This window comes from Rhopalosiphum maidis, chromosome 2 (genome assembly GCF_003676215.2).
Source record: "Rhopalosiphum maidis isolate BTI-1 chromosome 2, ASM367621v3, whole genome shotgun sequence".
In the NCBI taxonomy this organism is placed as follows: Eukaryota; Metazoa; Arthropoda; class Insecta; order Hemiptera; family Aphididae; genus Rhopalosiphum; species Rhopalosiphum maidis.
In genome coordinates this window covers 70,866,712-70,889,244 of record NC_040878.1, presented here as the reverse complement: position 1 = coordinate 70,889,244, position 22,533 = coordinate 70,866,712, and the positions used below count along the sequence as shown (strand labels likewise).

The 22,533-nt window shown below is 28.2% G+C and overlaps 1 protein-coding gene across 1 annotated transcript in view; it reads left to right on the top strand.

Moving 5' to 3' along the window:
- The window catches only part of LOC113554154 (AT-rich binding protein-like), a 61,987-nt gene that overhangs the window by 4,375 nt on the left and 35,079 nt on the right, over positions 1-22,533 (top strand). The window contains exon 2 of the mRNA XM_026957869.1: positions 16,537-17,373. Coding sequence (XP_026813670.1) covers positions 16,581-17,363 — 783 coding nt within the window. The 5' untranslated portion in view covers positions 16,537-16,580 and the 3' untranslated portion in view covers positions 17,364-17,373. The remainder of the gene's footprint in view (positions 1-16,536; positions 17,374-22,533) is intronic.

The following is a 22,533-nucleotide window of genomic DNA, read 5'->3' as shown; positions in this document are numbered from 1 at the left end:
AACCCCCCCCCCCCCCTCGGTTAACAGAAATCCTGCATATTTGTGTAAGCTTTAAAACTGATAATTGTGAGATTTTATAAATATATTCGTTTTTAAATAGAAATAGGTACGCTAACTTAAACTTACACAAATGTGTAGTTACGTCACGAAAGGGTTTTATGTAAAATGTTTCATTATTTTGTGTATTTGTAGTAATAATTTTAAAATTAAGTTTTCTTACTAGGTTTAGGACGACAATATATTTTATTGTTTTATAATTTATACTAAAAAAATCAAATTGAGATATTTTCTCTAGGTTTTTAATGTAATTATATTAATGAATCCCAAAACTCCAGGGTTAGATTAGAATCAACTATTTTGATGATGCTTTGTTTTCAATTTTAATATGTTAAGGAATTAAATTGAGTTCAAAATAAATTAAATCTTGTCATATATTTTATACACATTATATAGTATATCAAAAATATTAGTGCCAAATTTAAATATACTTATAATAGCTAGTGTTGTCTAATAATATATTCATATTTAATTTACTAACATCAGTTACCTATTTAATTCTTAAAGATGCGATGAATAATAAAAAGTCTTATTTTTTTGAATATTAATATTTTTGTCGTGACCCGCGGGGTGCAAACCTACTGTAATTAATGTAAATATAAATTAGTTTCAGTTTAAAGCGTTTACACAACAGCACTTTTCTTCGTTATTTACGGTTAACTTTCGTTAAAGAATACAAACGAAACATGTCGACCGAACATAATGTATAATATTCGTATTGTATAAATATATAACATTAACATAATATAAGATGTTATTGGGGTCGGCTTATTACTCAAAACTTTTTACTTACATATACGCAGCTCGAATGCAATAGTATATATTATATATATATATATATATCATGTAAAACAAAACAAAAACTAGTGTACATAAATAAAAAAAAAAACATACAAACGCGCTAACCATATATCATTATACAATGTATAATATAATATAATATAAAATAATATATATGTGATCATGCAATTTAAAAATATTGCAATAACACTGCAAGGTCACAGGGCCTTTTATCATGTATTAATATATATTATGAATGTATAAGACATGATATTATAGGTTTATTATTCATAGGTGTAATTTTGGGGTTGCAGAAGGCTTATTGCAGCCGATGGCATTTTAGGAGTACAAAAGTTGAAAAGTACATATTATAATATTATAACATACTTCATCTGTATAATAATAATAGCACATTCGTCGTTAACGCCGACTAGTGAACATTTTACAATAAATACTAAGTAATAATAAAAAGGTACCTGTTGAGCACATATTCAAATATATTTAGATATACTTAGAAAACCATAATTTTAGATACTTTGATTTTTTAAGTAGGTACCGTTTTAAGAGTTCCAGGTTGTTGTTCAAACTTCCTTTTTCAAACGAAAACTACACTTTTTATTGTGTACTTAATACTTACCAATTAACTATTGTTAAACAGATCAAGTTTTTGTAAATGTTAATTGATCAAAGTAGAAATGTGAATGAGTGGTATTTGTGTTATTAAAATGTATAACTAAGAATAAAAATCCTTAATAACCATACTATAGGTACCTATAATATTACTAAATATATTATAATATAATTTATAATTTATATCACTACTAATTTGTATTATTATACATACTTAATTATCTATATTTTAATATTTTATTCTTAATCTGTAATAACTTCTTGTTTGCATATCTATATAATATTAGTATACCTATTGGTTACTAGCTACTATTTATATTAGTACCATAATAATATTAGTAAAAATAAATAAATTATAGTCATTACTCATTAGTCGGTTATCATAAAATATAAAATACCAAATAGATATTTTACTTTGATTTTTATTTAAAAATCCAAATACTTAGAAATGTCTAAAATCAGAATTAGAATAAATATTACTTATTTAATAAAAATTGGAGGCGAGGAGCATGCTTTTGTAAATCACTCTATATATACCAATATATTATATTAAATCGTATTACAATTTGACAAAACAGGTACGTAGCTATTGTAGCTCATAACGCCTATATATTGCAAAAATATCCGGTATGTGCATAATTTATATACATTATACTACGTATATAATAATGTACAAGTGATTATAAATATAGCGAGGAATTCGATATTTAATTTTATGAAAGATAAAATTGACGAGAAGTACAAGGAAAAGAGACTTAAAAAAATGTATGCATTTGAATCGTCGATGAGCGAAATAAAACTGTAGAACGTATAACGTTTATAATACGACCTACCTACGTTTGATTAGATTATTGTACTTGCCGATGGTAAAAAGATTTAAATCGTGTAGGACGTAGGTAGTAAATATGTATGTAAGTAAAATAATTCGTTTCAACCTTACACAAAAGTGAAAACATTGCGAACTCGACGTAACTATGCGTTTTTAAATATTTAATGTGTCTACAGTTCACTATTGCCGTTATACATATAGGTTGTATTTAGGAATTCACATCTCAGGGGCAAAAAAAAAATGTTACGTTTTAAAAAAATGTTGTTTATAATTAACTTGAAAATTTTTTTATTTTATTTCTAGATTGTGACTTAAAGTTTTTTAAATTATATTTTCATATTACTGATGGTGGAAGTTAGATCACTTTCAATGTTTAATTTATTTTTTAAGAGAACGCCATGGCCACATGTGTTGTCTTTGTCTTACTAACGTACATCATAACAAATTTTGGTTCAGCAGAATACATTTTGTGATGTTAACTTTAATATTAGAGTAAATTTACCCATTATCAAATTTAAAGGTAAGAATATTATCTAGATAATGACATATGATTTTATTGATATTATTATCATTTTAATGTGAGTTACAGGTATGTAAAATATTACAACTTTAAAATGTTCATAACTCACTTTAAAATGATAATATCAATAAAATCATATGCCATTGTCTAGATAATATTCTTACCTTTAAAATTTGATAATAGGTAAATTTACTCTAATATTAAAGCTATATTATCACAAAATGTATTCTGTTGAACGAAAATTCGTTATGATGTATGTTAATAAGACAGAGACAACACATGCGAGTATAGCGTTCTCTTAACGGTTAAGAAATTCATGCTAATAATATAATGATAAATTATAATGAAAAATATTGTAAAATGTAACATTAATCGTAGAAAATAATTCATTAGAATTACGAGAGTATTGAATCGATGAAAAAAAAATCTTCCTACCATCTCAAAATCAACAACCCGTGGCAACAACCCTCCTGTTGCACTCCCTCTATAAATACAGCCCTGCCTATAGACCAGATATTTGATACTAAACGATATTTATTATTATAAAGACGATTTTAATTTTAAAATTAATAATTTAGTACATTTATATAATTTATATAATCATTTATTTATTCACCTGCTTAAGAAGTCGCGAAACGGCGTAGTATCAGGCTCTATATACTAGGACACTAGGTGGTAGTCTAAGATAATCATAACCAAGTCAGTTTTCAGTGCTAATGGACAACTAGAAAAAATTCCTCTGCTGTAAAGCAACCTATGTTTCAAGAATAAGCATTGTCATGTATTAAGAAATAGGTGTTTTAAATTCAACGAATTAAACTAAGACCGTATACCTCTACATAAAAATTAATTTATGTATTGGTAATTATTTTAATAATTTATAGTAATTACAATTTATATTTCTACAGTAATACACGGTCATTGAATTAATGTTAACAAAAAAAAAGGCGTACGCCACCATGCATCTTATAACAATAAAATTGTTAAAATATTAGCCAAGACTCATAGGCGTGTGCAGACCTAATTTTCAGGGGGTACCTGTAATTTTTTCGTTCCTTTTCTCAATTCAGGCCCTCTCTTTTAACAATACATGTATATATTTTAATAAATTATAATGCACGAATAAACATTACTTACATTATATCATATATTAATCAGTGGTAGGTATTACTAGTACCAAATTATATAATATTTCATTAGATAGTTGGATCTAAAATCTATTTTCAAGATAATTGCAATATTTATTTATTATTTTTACTTTTGTAGTCAATAACATCTAGCTGTTATAATCATAATAAGTTTTATCACGCAAATTTAAAATATTTTACGTTGTATTATTTTTTTTATCTCGAAACAATTTTTTTACCACATATTTTAGAAAAAATACCATTTTTATTCTAGTAACATTAATTAAAATACGGACCCATATATATGCCATAGTACTTAAATTTTAGGGCCCCAATTACATGTCGGGGGTGCCCAGGCACACCCAGAACCCCCCGTGCGCACGCCTATGAGCTCCAAGTATAATATCATATACAGGGGGTATCATAATGATCCGACATATTCAAATGTACTTTTAATATAAAATTGTCATAATATCTCCATAACATTGTATATTACTATTATTAACTACTATAAATAAATATCGACGAACTGTTTAAAAATTAAAATTTAGGCTATAATTATTTTGAACATTTCGTTGTATTTAATATTCAAAGATATAATGGAAAAAATTCAAATACCTACCTACATATACGTTCAATATTTTTTGAATTACGACAAAATGACAAATCGTTTGATGAGAAATTTGTATTTTACATAAATTTCCAATCTGGTCAAAACGGGGATTTAATAAATTGCCTACAGCCTTTAAGCTGTTATTGTCGTAACTTTAAAATCAAAATTGCAGACGATTGTTCTTCACGGATTGCTAGTTATCATATTTTGTGCTAAAAACTTCACGAACAAAATATAAGAAAGAAGAAATATATACTGCTGTATCTTCAGAAAATGTTTAGTTATATATTATTATACTTCGAGTTGAACAAATTCTAATTAAAACTAAAGTCGTAATTTCAACATTTGATAATAATAATAAGCTTATACAATCATAATTGCATGCTCTAGCGCGATAATTACTTTTGGAGTAGTTGTTAGTTGTCATAAAACGTCTAAAGTCACTTTTTTCAATAAAAAAAAAAAAGGTATATATATGAAAAAGCTGATTAGCTATTATATCGAGTTTATTGAAAATGATTTTTATACCTGTAATTTTCGCCGTAGTACCTGATTATATATTTGTTTAGCAAGTTATGCTTATATAATAAAGCGTAAATTAAAAATGCTCACAACTTACTTGGAAAACTGAATAATCGTAAAAAATCAACTCACAAACACTGCAGATTATGTTATTATTACCATTAAGTTTCATAATAGGTTGATTCACTTTAATTTTTAAACTAACTGAGCTAAACGCGATCTGCTGAGCGTAAATTTGATATGTTACGTACTTTTAAGACGGAGACAAAAACATACAGGTTTATTATTATATTATTTGGTTTAAAAATACATAGTATATACCTGTACGTTTGTACATTGTACATACTTCAAGGTTTGGGCTCAAAACGTATAATATTTACGTGCCGTTAGTCGTTATTCTGTATCATATTATTATGTATATAAAAATATATAATATGAAAATATAATTTACTATACGGTAAAGCAAGTATGCCCACCCCTTCCTTCAACAATGAATTTATTCAAATTTTGAATTTTAGAATTCTTAAGTTTCTTTATACCCATAAAGATTTTATACAAACAAATGTGGGTGTTGCGTCCTATTAATGATACTTTAATACTTGATGATTACCGATTGAACTGTGAACAAAAACATTACCACGAAAATATTGAAAATATGTTATTTTTTTTATTTTATTAATAAATGTTTGCAATTTTATTAATAAATGCTCGCAAATAGTAATAATAAATAAATATGTACAAAATAATTTTATATGTTATAATACTGAAAATGAAATATTGAGTATATACAAGCCGAACAAGGAAAACAATGGTCTAAGACTCTAAGATTATAAAACCATATATTTCATATATATATAGTTATATTATACACAAAATTACAAACGGGTATAACTTTAACGATTTCAAATTTATTCCAACTCGAGTTCAGACAACGTAAAAATTGTAGTAAGTTTTATGCATTTACTATTTTGGACTATGAGCGAAGCGAAGAACGTATTGGTGTTTAGTTTTTAACCAAAATGTTTGTTATCTGCAGACAGTAAATAAATCCCTAAACATTTGATATTTTATCTAGCACACTATTATTTACTGTAATGGTCGTCAAAATAAGAACGAAAAAAAAAACTGAAACTTCGACCATGTTCCTACGATTATCTTTAAGAGTACCTACGTAACACTGCCATTTTTTGTCTCCGTCTCACAAGCGCGTAACATAGCAAATTTACGTTCAGCAGATCACTTGTAGAACTTCGTTAGTTTAAAAAACTAGAGTGAATCGAACTATTATGAAACTTGATGGAAAGAACATTAACTGTGTTTGCATATGGGTTTTTACAATAGTTCAAATTTTTAGCTAGTTATGCATATATAATATAGTGTAAATTAAAAATGCTCATAACAGTTATAACTCACTTCATCACTTGTATGATGGAAACAACAATGAACAAGTACATCTTTAAAGTGGCGTATTTGAATACAACTTTCTAGGTGGGTGGTAACTGGAAGGTAAATTATTTTTATTTTTATTATTCATTATGAATTTAAACATTTTATAACAGCGTTTCATTTTTAATAACAATACGCTTCTCATTTAATTAATTTAAAATGTTCACTTTCAATAAATTTCTTCGTGTGTCTTACGGATTCAATAATGACTCCAAAGTCTAGAACTCTACAGTCGTATTGTAATTGAAAATTGTATGATTTTACCTAAAAAAAACTATTTCTGGTCACATGTTATTTTTGTACAGCTAGCGTATCGTCCTAAAATCGGCATAAAGTCATATATTATGTAACTGGTACCTGAAAATTATACGTTAAAAATAAATAATTTTATTAATACATAAATGATATATCATTGATTATAAATACTAGATAATTGGTATTAACTATTAAGTAATAAATAAATAAAATTACAATTAAAATATAAATAAAATAAAATAATAAATGATTAATACTATAATATTAATAAATGTTCGGTTAGTAACTGAATGCCGTCATTTACAGTAAAAATGTGAAAACACCCTTCCATTACTAGTAACACAAGTTATTCTCAGTCCGGAATCTAATAAAACAGTCAAATTATCAGAATACCTCAAAATTATTAATTCATAACATAAAAAATAAAATTGAATTCACTTTTTGATTGTATAAATTACACTTTATTTGATATCCCCAATGGCCGTAGCTAACGTGTACACATTTAATAATATTATTTAAAACAATATACATGCAGTCATAGGTATTAAGTCAAAATACCACATTGTATATTTTATATGTAATAAATTGTTGAAAGCGATTAAAATATAGGTACTGAATCCGGAATATTTATCTACAGGAATTTCCTACCAGGAAATTACTATTATCTTTTTTTTCAATAGATCGCAATTACATTATTTAAATAACCAAATCACAAAACAAAAATTACTTAGATACATTGTTAAGTTCAAATTTATTATAATATTTTATTTTAGTATTTACTATAAATGATACACTAAACAGGTATGATGCCATTCATGTGATACGAGACCGTGACGAAGGCACCAAGCCATTTTGTGAAATATAATAGCTGTACATTGTATTTACTGACCAATTAAAAGGAGCACGATTTTTGTGCAAAATGTCATCAAATACGGAAAAAATATCATCATACCATGTTACTTTATTATGAATTATAATACTCACCACGTTGAAGTGATGTCATTGATGGAAATCTTTTTAAAAATGTCACTTATTTATTTTAAAAGTTTGTCAAATAATGTTATGCAAATAATATTGGATTTATTTTAATGTCAAAATGTAGGCTGACCGATGAATTACATAGAACAATTAAAAAATATGCAATTGGTATAATTCTGAGGATGATACTGATATCAAACATAATACAAATACTAGTTTAAAGTATCACTTAACAGATAAAACAATTAAATCAATAGATCGGAAAACCTTCATCAATTTCTAAAGGTTGGGACCGATTATGATATGTATTTATGAATTAATTTATGTTTAAAAAGAAAAGTTGCGTCCACAATCAACCCAACACTCAGCCTGCAGCAATACCTATACTTTGTACGTCTTATTGTACAAACATTATTTTATAGATCGTGTAATACAAAAATTAAATTGAAAACGAAAATATTACGAGTTACGTCGTTTTGCTGTATATTTATATAGCGCTTACGGTAGAGTTAAATAAAAAGCCTTCGTGGGCGGGGTTAAGGGGAACTATAAAGGTACTGTTGCCGCTATCCCCTTAAATACACCACTGTGGAATTCGCACAATCGCGCTGCAGAATCGTTATTGAAACAACCGAGTGCAACGCGATTTATTTATCATTTGGTCTCGTATTGTATATATAGTTGTTTGTGTATTGTGTATAATATAAATATTTATTTCGAAACCGTGCCAATATCAAAAGTGCCGATTCCGGGTCTGGTCGGGCCATCGGGGCGGGCGCGTGGGTGTCTCCTGCAAGTCGGACAGCTGCGTGGCGAATGAATAACGATGTATAGTCTACTGTGTTTATACTCTGTAGACCCATTTTAACATTCAGTGCAAATAACAGTTCTGTCGTAGGACACAGATGAGCTTGGTTTGATTCCGGAAACTGTTTAAAGATTTCGTCGAAAACGAACGACGTGCGCGCAGTGCACCGTAAACCTTCATTCCGTTCGGAATACTAAATGATAATTAATTATATAAAATACGAGTATATAAACGCGGCTATAATGGTAATATTTGTTCACGATTAATTAAAAATATTCACTTTTCTCCCATATTGTTATTATGCTATATTTTTTTATTATTGAGCAAATTTTCAAAATCAAATTGGAGAATTTTTTTTAGGATTCCCGTGCCGCGCTAAATATGTCTGTTAATATCATGAATAATTCGATTTTAGAGAAACAGTAAGTAAACAACGCAATGGTATTATAAAACTTGATCAACTTTGTTAATTGTGCAATGAATAAAATGTGAACATGTAAACAATGGGAATCTGAAAGGATTTTCAATTTAAACGTAAATTTCCATATACACACTCCGAGTTTTGCGTACATATCGTTCTAATTCGATTGATTAAAGTGATTACACAATGACGGAAAACCAATTTAAGTTGTTATGCCATTCAGTTTTACCTTACAGCTTTGTGAAAAATATCCGTCCTTGAGTTTCAATAAATAGTTTAGGACTGCCATATTATGTGCGGGGAATGGCGAATCCACGACACGCGATCCTCTCAATCACAATTTATATTTGAGTTTTAGTACCTACCTATAGACAAAATATTATGTAGGTATTAATGGTATTATCGTTAATCAAATCGACAAATAATTATTAATTAAAATAATACAGTTAACTGAACGCGACGACATTGTCGGGTTTGAAGATAAATCGTATAACGAACTTTGTATGGAAATATGACGTATAACTGTACAACTGAGGATTTTTTTTGTTTATTGTGGTTTTGACACGATAAATTCAAGTACTATACTTCTATGACGTTGAACCAAAATTAATATTTTGGTCAAGCACAAAGTCGTCACTACCATTCCGGTCGAGTGTGTAATACAATCATGGATGTTGAATGTATGTACACAAGCAACAAAAACAATTGGAAATTTTATGTTGTAGCCCGTGGGTCAACAGTTCAAACAATTTTCCGAACAATATATATTCTTTTAATAATACGTCTGTATTTCGTTTTTTTCGTAATGTGACGTGTCGGTTATTTTAAAAGTTATATCAAACACTCGAGTGGGAAACGAGTATAATATTATAACAATATTAAAAAGAACTTTTACAAAAATAATTTAGGTATCAATCTATCATCATGTTATCGAACGCCGTTCGAATTTTTGATATAGATCATGTGTCACACTTCATTTCGAATATTTCCGTCACGTATAACTGTATTATAAGGTGTACATAATATAATAATAATATTTTAACATATTTAGTAGTATACAGTGTGATTCATCAAGTAACTTACTTCAGTTTCCGTTGATAATGCAGTTATTTAAAATCATATTTTTTAAATTTTTAAAGACCATATTTTCAAATACTTAAGAGTTTTTACCATTAAGCAATATCACTACACGCTATGCGGTGATACAAACTTTTGTTTATCAAATGAGAATCAACATTTTTTACTTCGAATTATTTAGCAGATGATTTTTTTTTTAAACTATGAAATATCTTAATCAAAATTGTAATGAAACGTTTCCGAGTTATCAAATTTGATGTACCTGCCTACTAATAACGGTCGATGACATTAGTCCCGGCGTCCGGCTATACATAATATTAAAATATTACTTTAAATTTATATTAGATTAATGTAGCTTAACTATAGTTCTATAGTTAGTCTTTTTAAACCAATACCTCTTTGTTGTTTTTTAATTTTTATTATTACATAAACGAATTATATTTAAAATCTATAATGTTATTATATACAGTATCTCCCAAATGTACATAATATGTAAAATAATCAATTATTTTTTTAATTATTATGAATTAACATACAAAATACTGCATGTTATCAAAATACTGGTTAATCTTAACTAAAAGTTTCACTAATAATTGAATATTTACAGATTATCATGAAACAAAAATCAGCATTTCAATCAAGATTGATTAAATCATGCAATTCGTGTTTTGCTGAGTAACATAAGTCATAACTCTTATTTTTAGAAACTCAAAAATATAATACATAAACAAAGTGTTATATAAAATACTATCAAAAAAATTTAAAAAACCTAATTGCGTAAAATTTTTCTTGGTAATTTCTGAATTGTATGCCATTCAATCAAAATTTTCATACTTATCATTGTGAAAAAAACTACATTTAAATATATTTATTTTTCACGGAGATAGTAAGGGTGATAAGGGACTTTTGGGACGTATGTAATTAACTACAATAAATAAATTTGGTACCTTAACTGATTAGTGATTAACAACAACATTAAATAACGTGAGGGGGAGGCCCACCAATGTTCAGTCTTGAAGAATTCTTGTTTTATGGAATTTACATTTTTGTAAATTCACAAAATATGTGTAATTATGTAATATATTTTTTGTTCTTTGCATAATATATTTCAAACAAATCATTTAATTTTTGATTTAAATGTATCAAAATTAAAAAAAAATTACCTCCCGAAAAGGATGGTTCTCATCTGACAATATATTTTTTATAAATTCCACAGGACACTCCTTAAATAGTACGAAACAATTTCTCACAATATAGTCCTCAAGTATATTTATAACTTCCAAAAATCAGATTTTGAGGGGAGCATGTTTGATGAATCTCATTGTTTATAAATATAATATCGTTTCACAGTGAATGTACGTTTTCGGGGAAAAGCATAGCAGTCTTATAGTGGATCCTGGAACTAATATAATACGCATAAGACACGCGATTCTCGAAACGTTTTGCATTTAACGCAGCTAAATAGCCTATTATTATAGCCCGGTAGCATGAAAACCAACTTGAACATTAGCAATGACGGAATAATCCAACTACAGGACACGATAATCGCAAAATTGGGTATTGTAGTTGGCAAAGTCTGCGGATGTAAAATTAGTAGTTATAATAATATGAGAAACCGTCTAACGTCGATACCTGTCTTATACATGGATGAAGATAGTCATAATTATGGCAACACTCATTTTTAATTTCTTATTCCAAAGCCGAGTATATTTTTTCTAGAATATTTTTATCTATAAAAATCAAAATTTCGGCGACAGTATTTATATAGTATTTGTGGGTATGTATGATAGGAATAGTGGAGTAAAATTTTGCGGGGTACTTCTATAATACTACCCTATTTCACTCATCTAAACTTTAAATACTTATTATTTAAAGTAAACAATCAAAAAAATTATGACCATAAAAAGTATTAGCTTATCACTCATAAATCATAAGCTTTTGTTCCAAAATAAAATTTTTATTCATAAAAATGTTCCAAAAAAAATAATTCTGATTTGGAATAAGGAATTAAAAACGCATGTTATAATTAAAAACATATAAATATACGTACAAAATGATAACGATAAAAGTACTAAAAAATAGTTTTTTTTTATCAAAAATGTTATTAGCATTCAAAACAATAAGTGTGTTATATGTTAAACAGCGATCACATCAAGTTATACATATCCGTACGAAGCATGGTACATAAATTAAATTAATATTTTTTACAAAACTGTTGTAGATATTTAAAACCATATTTTATATATTATACATACTTGTATTTATATAGGTATTAGGTAAGTATATATACTTGTGTGGGTTATATATATTATATTATATAGCGATTGGTATAGTGGTGTATATCGAAAAACTTTAATGAATTCAAATTAAAATTTCAACTCGAGTGCATAATATTATTAAATATTCTTTTCTATCAGACTTCGGAAAAATTGTTGAGCACTTGGACGAAGAAAAACAACGTTCTTGAATCGCGTCGGGGGATTATATTGTTATTATGCCGCGTATTCCCACAACAGAACGAATATCTACGACGTATATTATAATATGTGTTTTGAAAAATATTATGTTCTAAATTGGATTTGTTAACAAAGCGTAAAATATTTGCGAAAAATAAAAAAAGCAGTAAAGTTTCGTTTTAATATAGTATATTTAAATATAGCATATACAACGATATCGAAGTAACTGAAATAAGTATACAATATAAACTGTAGAACCGCGGTATAGCCTAAGGTTAAAGTGTTTAAAAGAAACTGCAGCCAACGACTGTCTGGTGAAAGAAAACCTCAAAATTGACATTGGCCTACATTTTTGCGGATACTAGGTCCCAGTCCCCCAAATGTTGATTTTCAAATTTTAACCTAAACATAGACAATAGTGATACAAATAATACAATATACAATAAGATAACATTTATAAGAAATATACCTATTACCTATAACCTATACGCTGACCGTTTCTGCTCTCAATAGTTTTTTAATCGTATGTATGAATAATGAAGATCGACCATCATTGAATTAAAATTTAACACATTTATAAAAATATTGCAGTTATTTATATCCGATGACGAGTCACACTATCGATAACTGCAGAGTGGTTACCTACTTGTATATTTTTCTGCTTTTCATATGATACGTATGTGTGCGCGTGAACGTGGTGCTATTCACACTGCAGTATGCACTGTACAAATCGAATAACGATAATAATATAGCATAATACGTCATACTTATTTTTGCCAATTATTATAGTATGTCTCATTGAAGAAAACATTTTCGTGACTTATTATCCAATATATATATATATAATTTTTTTTTGGGGGGGGGAGCTTAATACCCTAAAGCCCCACACTTATAGTTGTGCTTATATGGCTTGTATAAATATGCGATTATAGAACGACCTGGCGGTGACAAACTGGAAACTACCTGCATAGTTTTTTGTATAATATATTAATAAAAGTTAAGCTTATGAGTTACGGATAGAGACAAAAATTGTAAAAAAAAAAAAAAAAACAAAAAAAAACATTGTTCGCAATCATATTGTAACAGTTTACGGAGCTGTGAGTACATAGTTCATTCGTATATATAGGTACATACCATATACTCACGCGTTCGGTACACGCCAAAACGCTGAATAATCATAAATTAAACTCGGCCGCCCCGTGTTCTCTATAATGTATACAATAATATATTATATATTATATTATACGAATACACACACATACCTATAATATATACATATTATTATCTACGTACGCGTGTATAACCACGTGTAACCCAGTTACCATAAATTTTAACTTCATTATTTTTTAACCGAACAAAACCGCACTGGGAACGACCATGTATATATAATATATATATATATATATATCATTATATTATGTATAGTCGGGTTAAAGTTCATTTGGACACGGTACTCCCTCCCGCTTCCGCCCACCGGACCGGACAAGTACGCGTAATATTACACACGTTACGTTCTTTTGTGCGCGAACGTATATTGGCCGCAATGTGTGTGTGTATATTGTATATATATATATATATATATATATACATCGAGTGCCTAGGTATATAATGAATTCTTGTAATTTGTTTAAATTGAAAGCAGCGCATTTTCGTCGCTATCGCGCGACGATTACTATATTATTAAAACATACGTGTCACGTTCAATTCGTGTTTTAAACAATTAGGTTTATTGTTTAGGGCTCTATCCACACACACGATAATAATATATTATACGACGTCAGCGTAATGTTGTATTGATGTCTTTTAAAAATAATTGTTTTAATGTATTTTTCGATGATTATTATTCTATCTGTAGCATACTAGCATGTTTTGTTTTTCCATACAATAATATTTTATTAAACACGCATATTTATCATCATGATAATTCATAATGGTGACTTGACACCACAAAATAATATTTCAGTAGTTGCCGCTTATTGGACTTTGGAGCTTTAAAACTAGAACATTTTTAGGTTATTAATCGAACGACTCGAACGAGTCCTTGAGGCAAAAGGTCCGAAAATAAAAACAATAAAACATAATATATAATATATTGTGCATTGTAATAAGAAAAATTAATTTAGTTATTTATTTATAAATATTAATTATTATACATTTCATAATGTTATATTATGCATATTGTCATTCATAAAGGAAAGAAACGTAAAAATTAATTAAAAAAAAAATTGTTTTAATTAATTTTGGTTCGTAATTATTTTAATGTGATGCAATTAGTCAATAAAATAGTAGTAATCATCAAAATATGGACTAAATCGGGAATATGGACTAAAAATGTAGAATAATTATTATGCGATTCAAAATACAAATTGGCTCCGTTAATTCCATTAACTAATAGTGTAGTAGGTACATAGTCCAATAGAGCCATGGAGGAATATGGTTCATATGTGGCTATGCGTATAATATACACATACATATTATGTATGTATGTGTATACAACATTACAGCCAATTCGAATCCAATAATAGGTCAATGCATATGAGTCAATTAATTAGGAACATAATAAATATCGGTCACTGAATAATAATAATTTTTACTTATCGTCGGACAGCTCGAAAAAAATACGTTTTCATAAGAAAAAAAAAATCACAAACTCGATGGCGATTCAATCTAATTTTACCAATTGTATAATATTATATTATACGACACCTACGTCGTAATGGCTATACACGAAAGTATTGAAATGATTACTACAAATTGCAATAATATATTATTATAATGATATAACTGCTTATTATAAGCGGACTCGTATTTTATTTTCCCTCCAACGACTCATAGCTTCGTGACGCGCGTACGTAATATTGAAATAATCGATATTTACCTACCTACTTTCAAAATCGCAAAAGATATTCGTTTTGAATTCGATTATTGACGTCCGTATACCCATATTATAGTATATTATCATACATACACGTATAATATAACACTCGTAATACGAGTACCTAGGTTAGTACCTAAGTCCACGGGGATTCGACGTGCCCGGGAAAATGTTTTCGTAATTTTCCGTTCATAAATAACGGATGAAAATCGGTTGAATCTGTACAACCATTGCAGCAGCAAAAACTATAAGTAATATGGAAAAAACAATATTGTAGGTACAATTGCAATGATAAAATAATAATAATAGAAATAATAACTAAAATTTATCGACAGTAAATATTGCCGCCGAGGAGGCAAAGAAAAATGTATCTTTTCGACTTGTATAGTGTAACCATTGAAACCGATAAACTGTTGCGCGGGCAGTGGGTTACACGTAAACATATAAATTCAACGGAGATTACACTTTTACTCAACCAAACTTATGTGGTTGATTTTAGATTACACTTTTTTATGTTAAAAACGAAAATAGAACAGAATAGAATGTAATATGTAATATACAGTTTTCATCGTAGTCACAATTTTTTTTTATTAATTTTGACGAATGTTGTACCATGTCATAATAACATAGTATTATTATGGTTTAATTATTTAAGCCGAAGCAAATAGTAATAAAAATCAAATTTTCAACGTAGATTATCGATTACTGCATAAGATTACGTTTATCTTTCATAAATATATAAATTTCCAATTGGATAAAATACTCTAAAGTATTATTATTTTTTTTTTGTTTTATTTGCAAATTCGTACTGTTGATTGGCAGCTGACTAACTATTTAACAGTTATCAAGCGAATAATTAATGCAAATGAATTCTCGAAATCGAACCGTTTGATGTAGATATTAATACAAATGTAATTAATAATTTATAAAATATAAAAAGCGGTATTCCAGAATAATATTATTACTTACGGTATAGCATCCATCAGTTATCACGATTTTATGAATTTAAGTTAAAATACTCGAAAAGTTCGAGTTCGTAAAAATTGATGTTCGAACCGTCCTAAGTATTATAATATTATATTTTAGAGACATTCACACACAATAGTATTTTAATGTAACCGTCCGTTTTGTGGATCACTCAGGTGTCGGTGGGGCACGTACGATTCGACGACGCCGCCGCCGCCGCATGTTCAAGACGGTGCGCGCCCAACACGGCGCCGGCAACTTGGTGGCCGAGCTCGAGTACACGATATTGCCGCAGACGGACGACCGTTCGCCATCCGTGTCGAGTGGCGAGGACGAACCGCCGACGTGCAGCGCTGTGACCGCGGGCCACCGGACCCATCTGCACCATCACCACCATCACCAACAACAACAACAGCAGCAGCAGCAGCAGCAGCAGCAGCAACAGCAAAAACAACAGTACCAGTACCGGTACCACCAGCACAGCAGAGACGCGTCGCAGCATCCTCAGCCGCACCACCATCACCACCACCGCAGGTCGTCGTCGTCGTCGTCTTCTTCAGCGACGGCTGACGACAGCGGCGGCGGCGGCGGCGGTGGTGCGGGCACCCGGCGCACCGTTGTCGTCATCATAGCGATGCTGGTGCTCGGGTGTGGCGTCGTGGCGGCCGCTGTGCTGGTGCCCATACTGTTGGCCGCCCGACTCGTGACCGTGCCCGCCTCGGCCCGGTTGCAGACGTTCGCCGTGGCCGCGTCCGGCGTCATCCATTCGGCGCGCGGCGACTACGTGCAACTGCTGCCGGTCAAGCACGCGCCGCCCGGCACGGTTATCAATTTCGGACCGCCGCCGCCGCCTCCGTCCACGGGCCACCGGCGCAAGAGACGATCGGCTGCGGCCAAGGGGGTCAGACCGCGACGGAGGCGACCGGTCCCCGATGTCCGGCACCGGAAACCGGTCCGGACCGACGACGGTTTCCGATTGTTGGACTTCCGGATTCGTCAATAGTGACGACAAAGTAAGCGGTTATTATATTAGATTTTTTATCATATATATATATATATAAGTATACGAGCGCAGCTATAGTCGCTAAGTTTTTCTGGATATCTCACACACGCTCACAGACATACGTTATGTCATATACGAAGCAACTTCCGTTTTTGAAAAAAGTCTTTTGCTTCTCATCGATAACGGAACCGTAGCTATTTTCCCACACAGATTATTTTCTTTGAAAAAACAACAAAATATAAACCATTGTCATGATCTTATAAATTTAAATATGTATTTATCATTTTCTATTTATATTTTTATGTTAACCTATAAAACTATAAATTATAGTAAAATATTAGGTAATTTCTTATTAATTTAAAACTATATAATAACCTTTAATCAAAATATTGTATATAAATTATAATATCATTCTAATTCAAAACAATTTTCATAAAAATGGGAAGTTTTTTTTTTTATAGAGGAAAATATATCTCATCTGTTTATCATGTATAGATCTTATTTCCGGTCATGGATATATATTATTATATGGTTAACTTAGTCAAAGTGTTATACTTGTTATAGTTTGTATTTCGAAGTTTTGTTTTCCTTAATCCTTCTCTACGTGAAATATATAGTAAGATTGCGTGAATTTATAGAGCGAATCAAAGAAATATATATATATATTTGTATTAGATACTTTTTGTTATACGATAGCGCTTTCATCTATGACCTAAGAATAATTAAGCATATTAACTCGCATTCATATTTTTGTTATCATATTATATTAATTGTTATAATTACTTTGTATTACATTTTTTCAATAGAATTTTTTTAACAATATAGACAAGATATTATTATTTTGTCTTAAAAATTCATTAGTAGGAAACAATCAAATATCATTAATTATTATAAACATAATATTTTACGAAGATTTTTGATTAATTTCATAGAATATTTATAGAATCATAATAAAAATGTATCGAATATCATAATTGTCTCTTTTTTTCTAGATTATTGTTACCTAAATAAAAACTAGTGGAAATTGAAAAACTTTGTTTTTTCGTTACAAATTCACTTTACACATTAATACATTATATTATAATCTAAAATTGTTTATAAGTTAAAACTGAAATATAAAAAGCTATGTTGCGTTTTAAAAACTGAAAATTGTGTCAAGTTTCATGAATGTATCCCAAAGAATACAATTATCTCTTGATATATTATATATAATATAACAATAAAATATTGAAGTAAAGTAATATTTTATGTTGAAACAAATATTTTGAGACCCATCTCGCCTTGGGTTCCCCAGCATTAATTATAATAATTAAATAAACGCGTTTTGGTTTATAATTGAATTAACATAATTATATAAATTAGCCTTATGCATATTAAGATATAATATTATGTTAATTTGGGGGTTGATTTTATAAAAAAAAAAAAAACACGCAAACGCGAATCAGTGAACCATTTAACAAATTATCCAATCTAATCTACCTTTAGTTTTCAAAATAATTCAAATCTTTTAAGTCAATACTAACCTGAAATATCTTCATAACGTAATCTCAAAGAGATATAAGTAATGAATAAATTAAAAATAATAATACATTTATTTATAAATCGTATTATCATTAACTAAATATTTCTAATCAAATGAAACTATTAGGATCAGTAAAAGTGATATAAAATACAATTTATTTAAAATGTTCTAATTTTTTTAAAAATAGAATCATTTTTTTTTTACGTTAATTTATTCCTTATAGGCAATTTATAAATTATTTGTAAATAATACGTAGATTATATGAGTTAAGAATAAGCAAAATGTATAATAAAAATAAATAAATTCAATTTTCGAATGCATTAAAAATTAATTTTTTAACATAATAGTTTTTTTTTACTAAAAATATGTATATAATTATGGTCATTAAACGTTGTAGGTATATACTTGAGTATAATATTGTATTACAAGTATTTGAAAACATTTTAGATTTTTAAGTGGATATAAAATGTATAGGTAAACAGATAATTTTGCTTTTGTAAATTGTATATATTTTTTAAAAATACCCCTAAAAATACCTTTTAAGTGGTTTAAATTTTCATCTAATTAAATTAAATTAAAAATTAAAATTGTTATATTTAATCTATATAGTCCATGTTTCTACCATTAATCATGGGATTTTAAATTTTAAAATGGTACATCAGAAATAATATTTATATTTCAATACATTAAAAATATTTACATATCCATTGTCCAAGTACATTTTTTAAGTAATAATAAGAAAAGTAATCTGTTTTTATATTTTGTTATGATTTTATTCAGAAACACAAACATTGTTATTCTTAAGGGATTTCATATGTTTCTTTTTAGATTCAGTTTGGGGCAAGGAAGCTATAGGTTTTACAATGACGTGTGTTTTTTTCGGTTAACACTTTTTTTTTGGTAGTAAAAAAGCTTAAAAAGTTTTATACAGCACCTCTACAGATTGGAAATTGAACATAGATTGTATTCGAAAGTGAGGAACTTTCCAGTTTCCAGTAGTTTTCACGAAAATCGCTAAAATGTTAGAAACGTCGTTTTAACCAATGGCTTGACCAGATATGTTCGGAAGTTAGAATGTTTTTAGCACAAAATGATGTATTTATTGTTGTTCTGAAATCAAAAAGAAAAAAAAATACTAAAAAAAGTTTATCTATATTCATTGAACCGTTTTAGAAAACCAGTGATAAATAAAATATAATTTTAGTTTTTTCATTAAAGTCGATTGGGTCGATTGAGACCAACAAAAGGATTTTTGTTTTATCAAAATGTTTTTATTAAGGAATATACAAATTAATGAAGACACGCATACTTTGTTTTAGTTTATTACATTTACGAAGGAGTTTAATTTATTTAAAGCGTATCACAGTGAGAAGCCTGCTTGTCTTAATCGCTTTTAATTATAGTCGAGATTGCGGATCATCCATTATTATTTTTTCCACAACTTTAATCTAGTTAAAACATGAGAGTATAATATTTGAATTGGAAAATGTTTAAAATTAGTTATATAATATATACTTATTACTCATATTAAGTTATTATTAATATTATTATAAGAATCTCTATTTTAAAAACTCAAATAATAAATTAAATTTGTAATACAGACAATACAGTTACAGATTTCACGCTGGTTTTTAGAAAAGTAAATTTAAAAAAATCAATTTTTAATAACAGTTTTATATTAATATAAATATTTTATAATCAGCTTTCGAAATGAAAATAGGTTTTAAAAGTTTTTATTATATTAAATCAATTAAAATATCCAAACTAATTGTACCGCAATAAGCAACACGTTTGTTTTTTTCGAAGTAAAAACCAAGGTATTATGTTGAGCTTTGTGATATTGAGAAAATTTTTGTGCCGTTGGAAATACATTTTTATATTATTGATAATGTTATATGACAATACGGGTGAGGAAGTTGATGAAATGATTCAAAAATTATATTTTTTAAAAACCATCTATACCATAATTTTGTGGGAATTAAGTGGATTGATTTTCAAATTTTAAATATTACATATTAAATTTGTATACCAGTTATATGTATTATTTTAAAGATTATTTTTCGAAAGTCAATTACCTATACTTGCTTACATTTAATATAGACATATTTCCCATGTTAGATTCAGTATTAGCAATGCAGCATAAATACACTATTAGTTATATGCGCTATAAATATTATAATAAAATTCATAAGTATTTTATTTTTAGTCAAAATATACTCATTTTTGCAACGTTTGTTAATTATATTGTTATATTAAAAAATTTTTACTATATTTAATTTATAAAAAGAATGATATTTTACATTTAAAGTAGTTATAAGTGTGCCCAGTGATAGAGGGGTAGAACAAATTTAATACGTTGTTGACAAAAATCATTAGAATAGATCCTGGTAAAAACTGATTTTTTTATTCAAACGATTCTTGAGTAGCCATAATTGTAAACGATAATGAAATGTGTGTATTTTTTTTTTAACCTAAACCAATAAATATTAAGCTGTATATATTAATTTTTGTTTTAAAAAATGAGACCGCTCAATTTTTTCAATATTTTCGGAAAGAAAAATCATAGAATTAATATTCTTTGTTCTGTGGCTTTAAAATGCTTATATATAGGTACATAAATAGGTATTAGCTTTTGTCTGCCGATCACTTGAAAAAACTAAAAATATTTGCATTTATATAAGCTATACGTACTGTAATAATATAATATATACATTATTATACAGCTATTCAATATAATAATATATAAGCACGGGTATCATTTATAACCGTATAATATACAAGATTTAATGTTTTACAATTTAAAATAAAACGAAAAGTGTGTGCAATATAAATATTATACCTACCTCCATATACATTTTTAGGATTTCAATTTGAAATATTAACACAACATTTTTAAAAAGCCTAATCTTTAGTACATATATACATTTTAATAATTCAGAAAAATATTATTTGAGCTTTGATTTAGATACACACAAATATTTTCAAAAAAATTATTTGCTTATCAAAATTTTCAGTAAAAATGATTGGTTTTAATGAAAGAAAAAAATGTGTTTTTATTGTCAAAAGAACACTTCTTAAATGTAATAAAAATCATTATTCAAAATTATTAAAAACTTTGTGAGTGTGTGTGAGGGAGACGGATGAACACTGAACGTGTTCGACGAATCACACTGGATAATAACTAATAAGGTATACATTATAATGTTTCAACTTCTAATCCAAATAATTTATAAATTTTTAAATGTCGTACAATCTGTGCACACATCATTCGCTTCAGCTTAAAAAAAATATGTGCTTTTTTCCCGGTATTACACGCATAACGTTCGAACTATACTTTATTTTTATCGACGTTAGTGGTATTACTGTTAGGTTTGTATTATTATTATATTCTGAGTAGGTATTTAAAATCTGAAAATCATTTTAAGCTCCGAAACATTTTCATTGAAATATTATATACGACGTATTATTCGATATTTGATAAGTACCTATACATGGCATTAATATGTATGATGATTATGTATAATGTACGTATACACATGAGTAATATTCCATCCAAGTTGGGTTATTCATACATTGTATTATTCCAAATTGTTATGTTTATTAAAGTTTTCTCTACGGCACACTGTACCATACGTTACACACATATTT